Genomic DNA, 20,713 nt, shown 5'->3' on the forward strand with positions numbered 1-20,713 from the left:
GTGCACTTACGCTTATCTGCACTTTAGTTTCTACCTTCTGGCCGGTGGGCTGTATAAGGGCCAGGTAGCAGGGCCTGGCTCATGTGGTTGTCCGTGGACGACCTTGGTCTCCTCACCTACTGCCTTGGAGTGGCTCCCAGTCCTCGGATGGGGCTTTGGACCAGCACCAAGTCTCTACCCCCACAGATGTTCCTGAGCCGCCAGATATTATGTCAGTTCTCTGAGATGGAGACAGGCAGGATTAGAGTGATGTATCTAGCTCTTCTGTAGAGCAGTGGATGAATGTAAAGTAGACACTAGACAGTAATGTGACTATATGGAAAACACATTATCTTAATCCCCCAAAACTCTCCATGAAATATAAATATATGTATATATATATATATATATATATATATATATATATATATATATATATATATATATATATATATATATATATATATATATATATATATATATATATATATATATTGTTTTTTACTTTTTCTTTCCTTAAAAAAGAAAATCATAGTTTTCATGGTCTTGCCTTCACATTGTTCAGAGCCAGCCAGCCACAAACTGACAGTAAAATCCAGAATGTTCAGTGTAAAAATGCACTTGTATACTACTTTAGTAGTAGTTAAATTACATTTCTTCATTTTGCTGTCCACCTATTTTACCCACTACTCAGCAACAGCAGAAAAAAGCAGAACATTTCAAAATAAACCAAATGCTTAAACACAATTTAAGAAATGTAAAAATAAAAACCTTGGGTTTCTGAAAAATGTGTTATATGATTTTTACAAATGAATGCAAATCAAATAATGAAATAGCTGTAGAGGAATGTAACAATTTGGCAAATATTATTACTTTGATTTATTATTGTAAATATTTTGTGTAGATAATAACCAGAGCACTGAGAGGCCTATATCATGTGAGCTTGGTGCTTTTGCAGTTTGTTTGTTTTTACATGTTTACTGTCTCCAGGAAATACAACATTGTAGCCTATAGTTGATAAAAAAAAATTAACACATTTAAAGGTGTTAACTTTCTGTAGAATGGTATGTTGCATTATGCACAGTACAACGTTCTAAAAGTGTTCATTTAACTTGTGACCAGTCTTACAAATGAACACTGGAATTTACTGTGAAAGTGCGTTAAGTTTAGGGTTTGTAAATCAATTTAATTAAATAAATTGTCAATGTGTCTATGGAGCAATATACAAAGAAGAGAAATGTTTTTTAAGGCTTTGGGAATTATTTACCTTACACAACATGGTTTAAAATGACATCTGGGGTATAGAATAGCCTTTTGTAATCTATGTATTTGTTGAAATATGATAATAGAATTAGGGAATGAATGTATCCTAAAATTAGACTATACTTTTATATGGGGGCTTTCCCCATATAGCCACGTATAAATGCCAGAGGAAACGAGCTTTTTCCAGAGATCATTACAAATAAATGATGATATGCTCACTAAGTAATTGATTTAATGAAGTTCCCATGAAACTATTAAAAACGGGGTACAGGTCAGCCGAGTGAACCCCCAGTGAGCCCATTGTCAGGTGTTAACTCCCGCTCTCCTTTCGCAAAGACATCGGGGCTAATAGGTGAATCCACAGCTGCTGAAGTTGGGGCTGTGATGAGCACATTTTTCCTACAAACGTCCGAACAGTCCGCACCATGCAGTCTTCGCCCAACTTCCAAAGTAAAGGGACAAAAGCTACTTAATTCTACCGGTGCGACAAACATCCATCGTATAAAGACTAAAGTTCATGCCCAAATATATCAAAGTTGTAAGTCGATTGTAACTAAACTTGCATATTCATTCCCCTTACGCTTATCGTGCATACTCACTGTTCGCTGAGCAGAAAGAAACAGCTTTTGTCGGCTGGGCTTGCACAGAAAACGTCTTGTTCCGATAGCAGTCTTGTGGTTCAGAATGAGGCTGAACGTAGCGTGTGCAACTGGAACTGATTTTCGTTTTCTCACTTGTTCGCGAAACTTATAAGATAGCCAGGTAGGGTGCTTGGAAATGTTGGCAATTTGCCTAGATAATGACAATCTGCAGTTTCATCGGGCACTCTATCACACTGCGACAGATAATCTAAGAAAATTATGAAATGGTACTATATAATATAATACTATGTTGTGGAAATGTTGTTTGTTGTGTTGTAATGAGCACGATGTTTTCCTGGTGTTTCTCCGTGTGTGTGTGTGTGTGTGTGTGTGTGTGTGTGTGTGTGTGTGTGTGTGTGTGTGTGTGTGTGTGTGTGTGTGTGTGTGTGTGTGTGTGTGTGTGTGTGTGTGTGTGTGTGTGTGTGTGTGTGTGTGTGTGTGTGTGTGTGTGTGTGTGTGTCCTTGATAACAGGTGATATAGGTTATAGTTAGGCTATAGGCATATTGTAATCAAATATGTTCTAACAAGTGGCTTCCCAATTTGTTTGGAAGTATAGGCCAATCATTGATTGAATCAATGGTGTAAAGGTCTGCATCATTCCAATTAGATGTGTTCCTTATGTTGTTGCAAAGGTAAACGAAATGTTGTGTATATATATATATATATATATAAATTTATTATATTTAGAATAATAACTGTTTTTCTTTACCATTTACAGTGGTCATTTGTTGTTTGTTTTCCACAACAACTCATTTCAATTAAATTAGCAACAGATTGGCATCATGCATTGATTATTTTCCCAACATATTGCCCCCAGGTAGGTAGTTAGTTCATCTTATTAATCCCGGGGGAAATTTCACTGTTACAGCAGCAATAGTAAAAGCAGCAAAAGTAAACTTTACACTAACACAAATGGGTTCTCCTCCTCATTCTTTTTCTCTAATTTTTGAGCCCTCTATTCCTGTAGTCAAGTTCAACTCTTTATAGTTGTTGAAATGGAATCAGAGAGGGTTGATCTTCGGGGATTGTGCGAAAGCTGTCACAAGGTGCTGCAGTTCTGCTGATATTCGTTTTTGGGGTTTTCCCCCACCTGCTTTCTACAAAAATATGACAAAAAAAATTGGCTATAAAGTGACAGAGAAGAGATGCTTTTGTTGCAACAACAATAACACCTTTCTCACGGCAAGCCAAGGAACGCTTGGCACAGGTGCATTGGCGCACCAGCCTTGACTACCCACATTATAACAAACTAACTTTTGTAGCCCAAAATGATCACCTCACAAAACAGTCCTATGTGCATTGTGCTAACAGTATTCAGGAGATGGATAATGCTTGTAAAATCTGACAAGACAGCATTTGTTTGGGTTCTACGGTCGTCTGAGAAATTATCATTCAGTCCCTTAAATGGTGGAATGAGAGAGCGAGCATCGTTTTCACTGCGACTTCTGCTTTGTCCTTTCCAAAGTGGCGTCTGCATGTCTGACTCTGCCAGTTACTGATTTGCAGGCAGTATGTTAAGGTGGCCCATGTAAGTGATTTCCACGGGCATCCCACTAAAGGAGAACAAATCGCTGACAAAGGAGTGCCTTTCCTATTCAGCAGCGTCGTTAGGACAACCAAAAAGTATTTCTCAGATAATAAGTTCTACTTCAAAGCGTTTCTCATTGAAGGGTGACTGCTTCACTCCTTTTATTAAGTCCCCCCTTTCATGCCAAAGGGGCTATCTCTTTGGTTATTTTTCATCGTGTTTATTTTGTAACATTCATGGAGCACTTGTTTCTAAATAGAACCTACAATATAGGTTACTCTATAGGCCCTTGTCCCAAGAAAGAGTTCATGAGCAATAAAAAGGAACTCAGGACTCGTTTTGAATAACACGTCATCAATGTGTGGGAAAAAAAACGTTATGATGGCAATAAAAGCTACCATAAGCCTATAGCCTTTATAATGTAACTGCTGTAATAAAGGCTATACAGTATAGTGGCTTTGAAATAAATTAGGCTAATTTGGTTCTTGTTCATATGAAGTTTGTTGATCTTTTAATTTGCATGCATGAAATAATACTACATTGCATGCATGTATGCTTAGTCAGAATGTTCTTCAGGTTAACCCAATTCAAATATTGCACACATTTTTGGGCATAATGATTTAGGCTCACCATATTCACTCCTCATTCTCACCAGCAGCCAAGACGGCTGAATGCTACCCATCATGCAGGCCCATGTTGTTTACCTGTCAACATAGGCATAGCCTTGTGATAACATATATCAGACATTTAGGGAGAAGGTGTGCCGTACGCTTTGATTATAGTTCATTTAGTGGCAAGCTAATGGTTTTCAACCAGACATATTCAAATGTGAGCGTCTCACCACCCAATTGCCATAGAAATCCTAACGCACCATGAAGACTGTCAACGCGGCCAGCCTTCCGCTCAGAAGTAGCAGCCTTTGAAGTGGTGCAGGACTCGCGTTGGTCAATTTTAATTCTATAGACGGGACAGGGAACACTTTGAAAGTGAGATTGTGCGTTTTAATGGAGGAAATAAGAGGGGGGACTTGTTTCATACACTCCATACAAGGTCTTGCTTATTGTCAGATAGCTTTTATCTTTTATTTTTCCCATGAATGATTCATGCCTCGGCAGCTTTGTGCATGTCCCGCCTTTCAGAGGTAGCGCCATCAGGGGGCTAGAAGTTCCCCCATTAGACCAGTGATTGGTTTATACCATGCTAGTCTCATATTTGGGCCGTTATATATTTGTGAGATAACAGTGAAAAGTGTGTAGAAATGTCAAGGTATGAATTTTAAGTAAGGCCAGTTTTATGACTTATCACTTCATTTAACAATTATATAAATATTTAGGAAGCCTATATTTGTTTGTTTGTTTTTCCTGCAAGTCACTCAGAAACAGTGATTTTGTATTTGTTATTTAAAATGTGTCAATCATACACCTTACAGTCTAACTAAATTGTTGAATGGCCAGACTATTCTGTCTCTGTCATATTGGCTGTTCAAAAAATATTTATAAACCAGTAATTTGACTAAATGAGACCTGTTCACTATTCAGGCTACTGTTATGCCCTAGGTGTGATTATTTAGCTTTGCCACTATGTCAAATTAGATTTTGAACATCAAGGGTCTGCACAGTCATACTGTAACTGATTCGTCATTTTTTATATATATAATATCCAACAGATTCAACGGCACCATGCACCTCAAAGAGAAAGACAGATTACTACAAAAAGGGCATGCGAGAAGGGACTTTTCACATTACACAGCCTATTCAAGTAAAAATGATTTTCTTTTACAGAACACAATAAAAAGCATCAGTATACTACATGTCACCAAAACTGATATTATTATTCTTTGGTGTGTCTGTAATTCCAGTACAACAATGATACCAGCAAATAAATTACAATGTACAAAACGACATTTTCGTAATTAAAACTACGACATTCACGAGCATCAATACAATTACATATATACAAATCCTTCAGGGACAAAGCCTGTCAGTGTACACATTTAGGGTCTCGAGGGACTTATTCGTACTCTTTAACGAGCATAGCACTGGCGTATTATTTTTTTATTTTATTTTTTGCATAAAATATAGTCTTAAATAGTTTTTAAATATTACAAAATTCCATCCAAACAAATGTATAAATCTCGAAAGTCATGTGTGAACGTTTAAGACACTCAAATGCTTGGATATATATTTATTTTCCTCGTGAACGAACGACCAGTGTTTGTACCACATGTATATAAGTAGTCCCAATCACATGGAATAATAAAACTTCAAAGTGATATTAGCTACTGAATATGAACTATTCACTGCCACTTAAGGGTTTACAAACGATCCCAATTGTTTTCCCTTGGAATGTTTGGAGTTTGACAGTGACTGATAAGCAACTTATTAATTTTGCAAGGGAATGGCGGGAGATCATTTTGGACCAAATGTCAGTTTAGGAGTATAGGACACCAGTCACCAGTCGAGCTTACATGTTTTGAAAATAGTTTGTGGTTAAATTGTCTAGCTGTCTAACAACATGGTTCCTCCAAACGTCATGGGTCTCTCAAATAATAAAGCTTTTCTTTCACAAGGAATATAGGCTAACTCCTTTAAAAGTTGTTTTTACCGATCCAATTCCAATGTAGGCTATATAGTGTCAAGTAGCTGAAAGTTGTGATCTATACATTCACTGTTGTAAGGAAAGGAGCAGGGCACACATTGCAGTTGCTCCCCATATTATTAGACCTACATCCACAACGATAATTAAGTTATTATTACACGGTTTAGCACAACCTTGTAATATTACATAGGCTAGTTGTGGTCTACCGTTGATATTTAAAATATTGATATGCCATTGGTCAATTTCCCACATGCACATGGGCCAGTATAGGCCTACACATTTAAACAGAACAACATGGGCAACACTTGTATAGCTGTAAACATGTTCATCAGAGCATTGTTCTTGGGTCTGTGTTTCTGAAAGAGTCCTCGTCGTCTGACTCTGACGTTGCCACCTCGCTGGAGGGGGTGTGAAGGTGGTTGGGTCCTCCGCTCCCCTGGCACACGTACCACTCATTGAGGTTGGTAACCTGAGGCGAGAGGTTCGCGGATCGGTTCCTGTGCGGTTCAGAGTTGGGCGAAAGGGGGTCTCCTATAGTGTTTGTGGAGGAAATGTAGGCGGCGTTCGTGGAGGGAGGCGGTGGAGACTTGCAATGTACTTTCATGTGCTTTCGCAGTGAGCTCGGGTGCGTGTAGGACTTGTCACAGCCGCGGACCTTGCAGTAGTAAGGCTTGTCACTAGTGTGAACGTGAGAGTGCTTCTTCCGGTCGCTGCTGTTGGCGAATTTCCTGTCACAGCCCTCAAACTCGCATTTGAAAGGCTTCTCTCCTTGAATGGAGGGAAACAAAGATTGATCAGTGCATCGCCATAAAATGTTATTTCTGACACACAGATACACATTGTGTACAAGCTATTCATATATGCTCGATTACTACGTTTATGCTAAACACTATACACATCATATCATTAGTTACGTACGCCTGGCCAACCAATGTGTTGGGCCCCTCACTGCTTCTTAGCATACCGCGTTTAATACTTCATGTCATGAAGGCCAATTACTCAATAAATGGTTGCTGTGGCAGCCCACTTCCTGTTCATCATAGTTTATTTATTCATATATGTGCCACAGACACATTTACAAGCAGGCTCCTGTCTGAGCACGTGGACCATGTCAGAGGACCTCTTGGTTATACTCAGAGCACCGCCACGGCCACAACGAGCCGTTTATGTGCCCCATGAAGTGGAATTAATACGGGCATGCTTCACACACAAATACACCTTCACGAGGCAAAACAGTCGAATATACAACCATTCAAAACGTGCTGCTGCAAGTATGCTTTGTAATAGAATGGCTCGAAACACAAGGGTATTTCTTTTCCATTGTTGAACTTCTGATCCTTAATAATTAATCACGATAGAGAAGACATACTTATTCGTGGCATAGCCTACGACTTTGCAACGAGACAGTTCAAAAGAAGTTCAAAAGAAAACCATGCCCCAAAAAGCTCTTGAGGACCAGCAGATCCTAGTATTAGTAAGTAACATAGGCCTATATATCCAGGTTTGGTAGTCTACACACTACAGTTAAAAGTTTAGCTATTTTGCATAGCACGTGCGACTCTTCACAACATTTCATTGTGTTGTTACTATGGGCTGCACTGACGCCATTGTTGTGGTTAGACCATCATAGCCTATCTGAATGCATAAAGCCATGGCACCAGCACAGCAAAGTTTGCACAAAACTACGCGAAGGAGTAAACAATAGGCCTAAGTAAATAGTTTAGTTATATTTCATTTGTCTTTAACAGTTCGAGTGCTAAATGGTGCTGCCTATACATATTTTAATCCAACGTCATAGGAATAACAGCATTATGCACAGACCTTTTAATCACAAACTCCCCCCACCCCATAAACCAGATGTGTAAACGTCTAGACTATTATGGATAACTCCATTTACGCTTAGCATTGAGGCGCACTGGTTTAGATGTAGGCTACGTAAGCACGTTTTACAAATCCTATGCGATAATCCCCTCACGCCTACTACAGCATCAGACGTCTACGAGCAAAGTTTATGATTCAGAGAGGAAATGATGCATTTTTACTCGCGCGAGGCGATACATTGTCAGAAATGTGTCATTTAAAAAACGTATTTGTTCGTTATATTACGCACAATTACGCACCGTCATGCTCTGTTCGTGGACAGTCAGAATGTCAACAACAGGGAGACAACAAACTCAAGTGCTACAATGCATTACAGACGGTACTCTGTGGACGGTTATACACGCAGCTCTTACTGTTAGATCGCGTCTGTCTAGGTTACTGACCTGTATGAGTCCTCTTGTGAATCTTAAGATTCTCCGATCGAGCGAAGACTTTTCCACAACCTGGGAAAGGACATGGGAACGGCTTTTCTCCTGTATGTACTCGGATGTGATTGATCAGTTTGTACTTTGCTTTAAAAGCTTTCCCCTCGCGCGGACATTCCTCCCAGAAACAGACATGGGAGCTCTGCTCGGGTCCCCCGACGTGCTCTACGGTGACATGGTTGACCAGTTCGTGCATCGTGCTGTAAGTTTTCGAGCAGGGCTGCTTTTTCGAAGTTTGCTGTTCCTGGTCGATCCATTTGCAGATTAACTCTTGCTTTATGGGCTGCCTCATGTATCTCAAAAACGCCCCCGCCGCTCCGTGCGGAGCAGAAGCGATGTTCACATTGAGGTTCATGGAGTTGTAGCTGTGGAGAGAAGAGGGTCCATAGTGTTCTGGCCTGTGCCCGAAGTGCTCCGGCCTGCCGTAGATGTCCCCCGGTATACCCAGGCGCATCTGCCCGTTGAGGGCATGGTGGTGATGGGCACCTGGGGACGCCTGGTCGTGAAGTCCAGTGAAAAGTGGATGGGCCCCACTTTCCGCGTGCCCATAAGCACCTGTTGGGGAGATGAACATGCCATGGTGATGAGGGGAGGAGGCGGAACTATGCTGTTCGCCAAGTGCATGCATAGCAGAGGCTGATAGTTCTCTCCTGAGGATGAGGTCCCTGCTGCTCGAGTAGCCTGAGTGGGGGTGAGCCACGGGGAAACCAACTGTGGTCTGAACACAACTGAAAGATGCCGCGGTCTGAGCTTCGGGATGGCTCTGAATGTGCTGAGATGGGCTAAGTTTGAGAGCATTTGTCTGTGCCATGTGCTCTGGTCCAAATGGAGTGAGTGCCACTCCAGGGTCGTTGCCCAGCTCCCCAGGGTGGAGGTGGGCATGGTGGGAGAGAGGGTGATGCCCCCCTAGCCCCGGGAAGCCTGTCATATTCTGATGAGGCAGGGGTTGAGTCGCTGCCAAATCCGCTAATCTTATCGCCGGATTCCTCTTGCTTAAAGGGGGTTCCATAACTACACTGTCAAGTCCATCCACACTCACCGCTATTGTTTTTACCCACACCACGCAATCTAAAACATTAGAATATATGTTTATAAGGGTCTATAACTTCTTTTGTCCTGCTTCTAACTCTGCTTGCTCCTTTTCCCACTCTGTCCTCAAGCGATTGGCAGAACATACAACAGTTGGAGGACACAGTAGGGAATACAGTTTAGAAATGGCACTGCGGGTATTGGACGGATTTCGGTGACTGGCAGTTAAGAGAACGAAGCGATTGGCTGTCGTTCAGCGCAGGGTCTCAGCAGGGTTCCGCCCCCTCACTCTCTTTATCGCTGTTGACTCCAAAAAGTTGTACTCACAAAGTTACCAACAAATCTGTTTGTGCCGCTTATAGTAGTGGTGTATGTAAACGACAGAAACATTAGTGGATTTAAGGACTATGAGTGTTTTTTTTTTGTATTTTGTATTTTTTTGTCCAATACTTTAGGGCTATCTTGATGACATTTCCAACCACTATTGGAGGTATATCAAAATTATTAGCCTAAAATAGTAAAACATGAAAAAATGCATTCATCGTACCTACTGACGACATGAGGGCTGTGTTGGCAATTGTCATTTTCATTACCATTTTGTCTTTTGTGGTTTCCCAGAAGCATTTGTCAATATCTACTCACATGTTTTTTTCCCCTAATGCGCAATATTTACATTACTTCAAATTAATTAAATAAATATCATACCTGACATAGTTTTCCAATTGTAAAATCTGACATGTAAGCATTAAAATGATGATTTTATTTTTATGCCATGTTGATGAGTTAATGACCATTTTGACATTTGTAAGCCTCTTAATATGTGCTCTGCATTATGATAATTATTATAATAATGTTCAGCCTATGTCTTAATGTTGCTCGTGACTCTTAGTAGGCTTAATAGGCTATAAGAAGCTTTACATTTTAAACTCAGTTTTGTGATATTGCTGTATGGTTGAGACGGGGCAAACTGAAAAAGCCACAATAATTGACTTCAGAATCTTTCTTTTATTACACATGAATAATAATAAAACGTATGTTGACATAATTTAAATCTTGATCACAATAATTTACAAATTATACTTTTCACTGTACCAATACATTGGTAATAAGTGAAAATAAATACACTTTGTAAAACGTGCACGGTGGCATAACCCAGAAGAGCTACCATCAATGATCATCACAGAATGTCCATATGGGTGAAGTGTGAACAAAGTTGTTAAACAGTGTAGATATATAGCCTAAAAGTTCACTTTTATTTTAGACATCACGCCCCCTTTTCTCAGCAGGTGTATCTGTTATCGATTTAATGTCTTAATTTAAAGACCCTTTTGGAATCCATTTCTGATATAGCCGCAGCCAACCTTAAATAGTTGGACATGGATGTTCAAAGGTCTGATAACTTTAAAAGAGCTCACCTTAAAATGTGCAACAGCTGTCTATAAATCTACAACTTGTAAGTTTGTGTTGCACTTAGTAGGCAAGGCTATCAGGTGTGAGGGAGGGTTAGCACAATTCTGGATAAAATGATTTAATTCGCCAGACTATTGCATATATAGAGTTCACCAGCTAGCCTACATTAAAATAAATAAACAAATGTTTAACTGCAGCTTTTCCACTTGGAAGAATTAAACCGAGAATATAGCCTAATAATGTTCCATTAGCCTACGGTAGGCTACTTGCCTATAAACTAGTTTGTCAGTTTTGTTTATATGCACATTTTTACCTTCTGACATGTGATTAATTGTTTATGATTGTTTGGCTACATGGACCTGTTCAGTTAAACGGTAAATAAATTAGCAATCAACATTCTAACCACAAAATTAAGTTATGATGAAGTCCCTATATAGCCTAATTAAGAAAAAAAAAATTTTTGAGTGATTTTCCCAGCTACTCAGGGGAATCAATTTGTGTCAATATGGTGATATTGTATCATATGCCTACATTTTTAGAACTATTCAAGTATAAAGCTTCATGTTAGCATGAGGCACATGTTTTAACATCTTCGTCAATCAATTAGTTAAAATGGAGAGGGAAACGCCAGAGCAAACTCACCAACTAATGAATGGGTTAATCTCCCTTAACTTTTAGTTTTAAAATCACCCAAAGCATGTCGATGTCTTCCAAGGAGTAAGGGGGATGTCTTAAACGTTTCCCCCTTTAAAACAAAGACGCTTTGTCATAAAAAGGGTTATTTTACCAAAAGTGTCAAGAGGGCAACATATGTGGTCTTAAGGGGTCATGGGTCAAACATCCATGAAACACAAGGTCACGGAAACCACACAAGTAACCTTCCAATGCGTCAACATATTGATATTGTCAAATAATAGAGAAGTGAAATACGCCCCGCTTCTCTCACCCTTGGCCTGTGTTAGGCACAGCGCCATTATAGAACTCTCTTTTGCCTTAATGTACAAGCCTTCATGTTATTCACTTTAATTTATAATTTTACTTTTTCCAGTTCTGAAATAGCTGCATGCGTTAGATTATATAATAAATAATATTTAATGTGTGCGATTGGTTTAGAGCAGTTTGTCGTCCCGACGTCCCCTATCCCATGCCCTAAAACCTGTTGAAATAGTGGTCTTTGGGGATTTCATTATGTTATCCCCCTTCTTCTCGTAGCAGAAGGGAAACCCACAGCCATGTGCCTCTGGCCGATTGAGTTTTCTTTCTTTTTAATTTTCTTTTTCTTTTTTCCTATCGGGAATGTTTTGTGGTTTTCTACAGAAATAAAGAAGTTCTTATAGAGGTCGGCAGACGTGACTTTGAACTTGGATCAGCTCCTAAGTTTCCTGTGGTGCGGGTTGAAATAGACTTGGAAGAATGGCGTGTATGCTCAGGCTGCCCCACTTTGAGACACGGAATTTCAAAAGTTGTAGGCCTTATACGTTCAACTCGGCTTCCCGTTATTTACCGCCTGGAGCACCGAAGGGTTGAGAGAGGCAAGAGAAAGTTTGTTGTGTGCTGGAACAACTGGAGTGCTCAAGGGACTTTAATTTGATGAAAGTGTAAGTAAACCTCCTTTCAGTTAAATGTAAACATTTGAATGGGCAGCTGTTGTACGTAGCATTTAAACGGAGATTCGTGTGCTTTGAATGGAAGGTTGCCAGTGAGCCCTTGCTTTGAGATATTGACGCTCTACTTCAAATATGAGGTCTCAGTCTCACATAAAAAAACTGGAGAGCTTAACTGTACAAAATAGGCTAGTGGTTTAACTTGTAATAACAGAGTAGCCACTTATGTTGCAACATGGAATATGTTTTAAAGAACCAATACAGCAGCACCACTTCAAACCACTCTTATTCACTGACTTACAACTTTTATTTAGACATTATAATATCAACCGTGTTAGTTCAAGAGAGCCTTGAGCCTTAATCATTACTTGTAAATTGTTTTCTGAGCGCACTTCACAGTCATAACATGAGACTTAATTAGGTGTAGCTGAGTTGAAAAGCTCTGGAGATTCACAGCAGGTTGATGGAGAACCAATAGTCTGTGGAACCCAAAGGTGTCACCGAGAACCACTGACGGTTGAGCCATAGCACCTCGTCCCATCGTGGTTCTAGTGCTAAACCACAGAACCACAGAAGACACATGATTCCTTATGGAGCCCCGCGGGGTGGTGTGGAACTATGAACGCGTCTTAGTCAAACAGAATCCTTTCTTCAAATAGGAATGCTTTTACAGCGTTTACCACAATTTCACCCACAAAGAGCGTCTTAAGAACCACATGTTCATCGTGTAGGACTATATACAGATCATCAACTAACATTTAATCAGTTTTAGACTATTTTGGTTTGGAAATTGGATTTTCACACAGAGGAAAGCCATTTTTCTTACTAAACATTGACTATCCTATATAGCTGAGACACGACAGGGAGGTTGTGCGTCATGATATTCGTTCCATGTAATATGTCTTAGATAAACACTGTAGGCTACGAAATTGGGGCTTGATGTATCCAGTTTTATGGGATATCCAGTAACAAAGATTTATTACGGAAATCTGTTAGGTTGTTAAAGCTTAAGTTGCTTTTAAATGATATTAACAGTCCATGGATTGTTTCATTTTAGATGACATTGTGATTAATTGCCAGGGCTCAATTTGCATACTTTAATGGTGTCTTTCCATAAACATTTCCACGAATGCAAGATTTGTAAGCGAAGATAAAATAAAACAAAAAATAAGCAGTATCATGTTTGGGTTATGCAAACAAAATAGCGTCAATTGTCAACGTCACCTCCCAAGTTCGAAGTTATTTGCTTATATTAAGGCTATTTATGTATTTGTTTCGAAAATAGTAGTCTATATGTCAGCGCCCTTCTGATATCACCAGACATTGCATTCGCATTATCTATACATTAACCCATTACCCACTGGAGGAAAAAAAAACAATTGTGTTTTCTGATATCTCTTTCTTTCCCCGAAAATCCTCTTCTAAAAAGTAGGCGGTAATTATTAGTGGAAAATGGCGATCATCTATTAGTCGCCAAAGCGGTACCTGCTATTGGAGGGGCACCTGGGATTGATGAGCCGCAGTGGCCAATGAGACTGCGTGGAATGAATGCACGGGCTCCAGTTAAAGGGGGCGTAAGAGGAGGTAGTGCCAGTCCACGGAGAAACAGGGACCGTCCGCGATAATACACAGGCGAGCGAGAGAAATAAACATAGCAGTCGGAACAACAATTCTGAGATGCTTCAGCACCCTCTCTCAGTGAATGCGAAGGACACCTAGTAAGATCATTATTTCATTTTTTTAAATGTATTTTAAAAACAACCAACTGTCACTGTTTCGAGAGGAAAGGGCTAAAGGAAACTCTTCACTTCATTACGTTGGGATTTTTGAGTCATAAGTTAACTACAAGTGAATTCAGACGCCGATAGCAAAGCCAGGCTATTTTTCCTCATGAGCGGATCGCCGTTTTGAATTACGCCTGATATGATGTTTCCAACGTTGGAAGTTAAAGCGTTGCGTGTCAGCATTACCATTTGAATTTCTTCTCGTTACTTCGTAGCCTAAACCATTACTGATTCGAGCAAAAAAAAAAATACGCTAACTGAAAACATGTTACTGGATGCTGGTCACCAGTTTCCTGGACTGGGAGTAGGCTCGTTTGCCAGACATCACTCAGCAAGCGAGATGCAGGAGAGAGACTTGAGTTTGGCACAAAATAGCTTTGTAGACTCGGCACACATGGGTGCATTTAAGCTGAACCATGATCTTTCTCCGGGACAGAGCTCTGCCTTCAGCGCCCAGGCGCCGGGCTACCCCGCTGCGGCTTTGGGGGCTCACGCCGCTCATGTCACCTCGTATGCAAGCTCTCCTTTCAACTCCACCAGGGACTTTCTTTTTCGCAGCCGTGGCTTCGGAGAGTCCTCTCCGGTGAGCAGCCAGCATACTATTTTTGGCCCCACGGCGGGATCCCTCCATCACTCACACACAGACAGTCAAGGCCACATTCTGTTCCCTGGGATCCACGATCAGCATGGGTCCCATGGATCCTCGAACGTACTGAACGGCCAAATGCGGCTGGGACTACCGGGAGAAGTTTTTGGACGGTCCGACCAGTACCACCAGGTCTCCAGCCCGAGGACCGATCCGTACTCGGCCGCACAGCTCCACAACGCACAGCTCCACAACCACCAGTACGGCTCCATGAATATGAACATGGCAGCCCATCACCACCCTGGTGCCTTTTTTCGCTACATGAGGCAACAGTGCATCAAGCAGGAGCTCATCTGCAAATGGATCGACCAGGAGCAGCTCTGCAACCCCAAGAAGTCGTGTAACAAAACTTTTAGCACCATGCACGAGTTAGTCACGCACGTCTCAGTGGAGCATGTCGGGGGACCGGAGCAGAGTAACCACATCTGCTTCTGGGAGGAGTGCGCCCGCGAGAGCAAACCATTCAAGGCGAAATACAAACTGGTGAACCACATTCGGGTGCACACTGGCGAGAAGCCTTTTCCATGTCCCTTCCCTGGATGTGGGAAGGTCTTCGCACGGTCGGAAAACTTGAAGATACACAAGCGAACACACACAGGTAAAAATTGTTCAATTTGTTTTGAAGATTGCATAATGCATTTTCCTTAATAGGCCCATTGAATCGAGCATGTGCATATAGATACAAACGGTTTACTGTGCTATTGTCGTAACATTATGGAGTAGATACACACATTGTGTTAAAAATCTCAACCAATTCAAGCAATCTAATTACATGTGGCTATTTTAGCCCTCCAAGAACATTATTCTGTCAAATAATATTTAGGATATTACCATAGTAGGGCTAACATGCGAATAGTTATCTGTCACGGGCCGCAAATATTGGTTTTGTTTAATTCTAAGAGAGAGTGGTGTCGCAACTATGTGTAGTAAATTATGTAACCCAGTCTGTGGAGGTTTTGTGCTTCGTAAACTTTAAAAATGGGTCAAAGGCGACACGAGGGCTGTGCTCTGCTCGCATCGCGTGCGCCGTGGAGCGCAGCCTCGTAGTAAATCTCATCAATTGGTTTAATGTTTACGCCAGACTGCGCTTTTACAATTCATGCCGCAGCTCCCCCTCCCGTTTTATCCCATTTATCCATCGATAAATGCTGAATATTTATCGATTTAAAATGTATATATAGGCTATATTATATTTTCGCTATTGTTTTGGAGTTGCTTAATTCGTCTTATGTGAATTTGAGCCAACCTAAACTCTCATCGAGTGTCTTTTGTTATCGTAGGCATTGCTTTGAGGCCAGGTGCAACCAAACTATTTTCTTGGGGTAGTCGTTGTGGTTTGGTGCCATCTAATTGGACAGGTGTTAATTAAATGTGTATTGTTTCCCAACAAATGGTGAGCATTATAGGCCTATCGGCCGAATCCGTTTACAATAGCAAAAACCTACATGGATCATTTAGGCAAAATATGGGAGCACAACTCATTTATGAGTGCAACTCACTCATGATTATAATGAGCTGCAGTTTCGAAGTTTAATTTCATGTTTGGTTGCCTCACTTCTTTGAATTATTCTAGTCTTCATTTAACGTCCACAATATACATGTAGCATTCAAATGGTCAACTTTGTACGGTTGAACGTCATTAGCCAACTGTACAACTGTAATGCTATGCAAGAGGCCTCTCTGAATAACAGTGTTGATGTCTCTAACCATCTATTGTTATTATTTTTAACGTATGTCTTTCTTTTTTTCCTTTTTTATTTTTTGCAGGAGAGAAACCGTTCCAGTGTGAGTTTGAGGGCTGCGACAGGAGATTTGCTAACAGCAGCGACCGAAAGAAACATATGCATGTTCACACGTCGGACAAGCCATATCTTTGCAAAATGTGTGACAAGTCATACACGCATCCAAGCTCTCTCCGCAAGCACATGAAGGTAAATAAATAACCGAGAGAGACAGAAACAGGCAGTGTGACTGAATGAGTGAGTGAGTGAGTGGATGCGGGTATAGTGACCACAATGTATTCATGATAGTGTTATGTGTATTTTGGGAACTCATCAGCTTAGCCTATGGTTAAACTATATCCCATGCTCCTCCTTTAAATACATGAATTACTAGACTATTGTTTTCTGGGCCCATATATCATTGTATTCATGTCTGTTTGTATTTTTGTCCCCTTTTCCCCTGTTTTTTTACAGGTCCATGAAGCAGCTCCACCACCACCACCATCTGACTCATCGCCGGCAGCCAGTTCTGGTTATGAATCCTCTACACCACCAGGCCTGGTGTCTCCAACCACTGAGACTCACAACAACCTGTCCCCCGCCTCAGCTGTGCACAATACCAGCAGTCACAGTGGCCTATCCTCCAATTTCAGTGAATGGTATGTTTAGGACAAAGCTGAAATGAACCAACACAGTTCATTTCACAGCACTGGACATAGAAGATTGGAACACGGACACACAGGAGGCACACACACAAACAATTTTGGAAATCATTTCAATTCACCAGGGAAGATGACAATTGCCACCAGAGTTTGTAATATAGTTAATGTGTATTCAATACTGTAAATAATTACTAAACACTCTCTTTCCCATTGGTTGTGATAGAATTTGTCAGTCTTTGGTGTATAGATGTTCCTTCAATGGTAGCTATTTCTCTAACTGGACTTTTAGTGCACATACTACGATAAAATTGTACCATAATGTTGAATATTGTGATCCTAAGGCAAATTGATTGTACTATACTAAACATCTATAAACTGGAAAGCGTGCCAAAGTCAACATTTAACTCAAAACAGACCACAATATTTTGCTTGTGAATGTATATTTTAGTTTGCTGGGCTTAACTTGTGATGTTTTGTGCTTTGCAAGTTCAAATTGTGAAATACTATCTCGAAGATTATGAAGAAAATAAACGTTGTGCCGTTCGAATTTCTGTAACTACACCCTTACTTTTGTAAATATCAACTGCCATATTTATCCATTTGTAATTAAATTATGGTATTTACTTGCTACAGATGAAACAATATTTATAAAGAATGTTTCTTTACTATAAATATGTACAATTATGAGCTAAACATGGGCAGTTGTTTTGTTGTGTTTTGTTCAAAGTTTTAAGAGGTGTTTTCTTCCTTATTGTGATAAGAATTTTACTGCATACAAATATAATAAAAGGTGTTGCAAGTGTTAAATATCCCCTTTGTTTTTTTCTTAATTCCGTTTGTTTACATGGTTAGGTTTTCCTTGTTTTCTATCATGTAACTATGGCAGAAATATTTAAAAACATTGGCAGATGCAGGTCTCAGACATTGAAATAGTTTATTCAAGGAAAAGTTTCCCCTTTAAAAAAAATATATGTTTGTTTCAAGCTTTGCAAAGCGTGGTAATGGCTGTTGGTGCTAAAATGGCATAACTGCTACATCATGACCAAAAGTATGTTTTGAAATGTAAATGAGTCATCACTTGTAGCTGGATGTTACAAAGTAGGCTAACAAACTTGGGGTTTCCTGGAAATACTTTGTTTAGAATGATAAAACTCAAATACGAATTTAAACAAGATAGTTATTGTTTTGGGCCTAATATTTTGAGATATAGGCTGATATCCATTTTCAGTGCTTGTTGAGATGCATGCATAGCACTCTGCTTTTGGAGGAAATGGCACATTTTCCAGCCTATAGATTTATTTTTTATGTAATTTATTGTAATCTAATTCTTCATCTGCAGACAGACCTCTGCATAGGCTTATGCCGAAAATGCAAATAGCCTCCCCCTCCCCCACATTGGTCATTTGAGAGTAGGGGAGTTGCGCCAAACAGCCGTGAACTTGAACTTGACTGGGGCTGTAGTAGCCCTATACACTGGAAAACGAGCAAGCCATTATACGCCCATGATAGGCAATTGTACAGTTCATAAACATTTGTCATATAGATTGTGCATGACAGCGAATGCTGTGTAAATCAGAGGAATTTTAGGCTTTAACTTTTGTCTTGGATATAGGCAGAAAGAAAGTCTGTGTGAGATATGTTTTTTTTTTCTTGCGAGAGGACGTGCTACTTGCTTCTGCTGGAGATGAGCTGTTTTCAGTGTCGGTGTCTATATGTTGAGAAAAGCATGGGTCATCTCATTGTGTTTGGGGGACGGACGGGCGTCCGAGTCGGTAGCCTATATGGATTAATAACGGTGAACAGTTAAGTACATTATTATGGGACTTCATGGTGGTTCATATATGAGCTATACGGGCAACCACGACGATTCGCTTGGTAACAAAGTATTTCATTTGTAGCCTACCAGCTTTTGTTATTATTTGGCTTAGAGCAGTGGTTCCCTAAAAGTGGGAGCCAGGGACCCTCAGTGTGCCTTGAGGGGGTATACCAAATGGACCCTTACAGGCTCTGTAACTCTGAGAGTGTACAAATGGAACCAAATGGACCCGTAAGGGTCAGAGTTACGGTGGTCCTTGAAATTATATAGTTTGAGAACCACGGGCTTATAGAGGCTTCAGGCTTGACAACAAAAATAACGGAATATGAACTTCATATGTAATCAGGGTCCTAATGGCCTTTCATGCGCGAGGGTTTCTCACGAGCATGGCTCGGTGTTGTGACCTCTCTCGCGGAGGATGATATGACCTGTGGGGAGTGGAAAAGGTCAGCCCCACGCGGCGCGTCGATGCCGTTTCCTCCTCGGCACATGCTGTTCTGATATTGATCCACAGAGAAGGGAAAGGCTTTTAGAAAATACTACTATTCTTCAAGGAGAAGAGTCACCTGCTACACTGAGCTTTATACGACATGATTCCGTTTGGACACAATTATCACAGACGCACGGTCACCTCCTCAAGCTGGACGATTTAGATTTCCTATTTCAGGGACTTAAATGGAGTCAACAGTATAAATCGGACAAAGGGAACAAAACGGCATCAACTAAAATGCATGGGCGCTACATACAACCCTCTCTAATAAATATTAGTAATTTCATGCGTATAGCCTACTAAACACACATTGTGTCCAGACTAGTCCACACGCCGTGTGTGTGTGTGTGTGTGTGTGTGTGTGTGTGTGTGTGTGTGTGTGTGTGTGTGTGTGTGTGTGTGTGTGTGTGTGTGTGTGTGTGTGTGTGTGTGGGGGGGGAGATAGATGCCTGTGGGTAGGGGGGCTTGTATCACTCTCGAGGGCTCACTTTAGTAGATTTGCGTCATAACTAGACTAATGGTCCGCCCATAACCATAACTATAATCCAGGAGGCCATGATGCACGAGGAGCACAATAGTTGGTATTGATTGAAGAAATTAGTAGCACGAGTCACGACCAACGTACGTTGCCTCTTGTGTTTTAACAATGGTATAGTCAATTTCATTATTTTCATAGCGCAACCATGACCCATTAAACACGCATGCACGCACGCACGCAAGCATGCATGCATGCACACATGCACACATGCACACACACACACGCACGCACGCACGCGCACACACACACACACACACACACACACACACACACACACACACACACACACACACACACACACACACACACACACACACACACACATTTTCTCTCAACCTCAAAACTTGCTATTGATTTTAATGCTATTGTAAAATGTGTTTTCAACATGATTGTTTTCCACCTTTTTCTTGTGTTGCCTCTATTGAAAAATACAACGAAAACACAGACCCTAGGCGTAGGAAGCACAATGTCTGGGCATGATTCAGTGTGTCCTCATAAAATATTGTTGGCAATCTTTCATATTTCACACATTAAATAATGGGGCGCAGAACACATATTTTCCCCCTCTAAACCTGGGATAGATAGTTTTAGCTTGTTGATTTAGAAAAGCCTGTTTTAGTTTCAGATTAGATAGGTTGTAGATGTCTGTGTTCCAAACATGTTATAGTTTATGCTTATGAGACAGTTAATACAGGCC

At 40.6% G+C, this 20,713-nt stretch overlaps 2 protein-coding genes across 2 annotated transcripts; one reads left to right on the plus strand and one right to left on the minus strand.

The window, feature by feature from the left end:
* Positions 1-6,338: 6,338 nt before the first annotated feature.
* Positions 6,339-9,325, minus strand: zic5 (zic family member 5 (odd-paired homolog, Drosophila); the record flags this gene model as incomplete). Its single annotated transcript, XM_080412462.1, has 2 exons — positions 6,339-6,778; positions 8,275-9,325. The coding sequence occupies 2 exons, from the start codon at positions 9,323-9,325 to the stop codon at positions 6,339-6,341; spliced, it is 1,491 nt and encodes a 496-aa protein (XP_080268588.1).
* A 5,083-nt stretch (positions 9,326-14,408) lies between these two features.
* On the plus strand, positions 14,409-17,179 carry zic2a (zic family member 2 (odd-paired homolog, Drosophila), a; the record flags this gene model as incomplete). Its single annotated transcript, XM_080456912.1, has 3 exons — positions 14,409-15,387; positions 16,557-16,720; positions 16,985-17,179. 3 exons carry the CDS (start codon positions 14,409-14,411, stop codon positions 17,177-17,179), a joined length of 1,338 nt encoding a protein of 445 aa, XP_080313038.1.
* Positions 17,180-20,713: the final 3,534 nt, after the last annotated feature.

This window comes from Gymnoscopelus braueri (genome assembly GCF_963280865.1).
Source record: "Gymnoscopelus braueri genome assembly, chromosome: 18".
In the NCBI taxonomy this organism is placed as follows: domain Eukaryota; kingdom Metazoa; phylum Chordata; class Actinopteri; order Myctophiformes; family Myctophidae; genus Gymnoscopelus; species Gymnoscopelus braueri.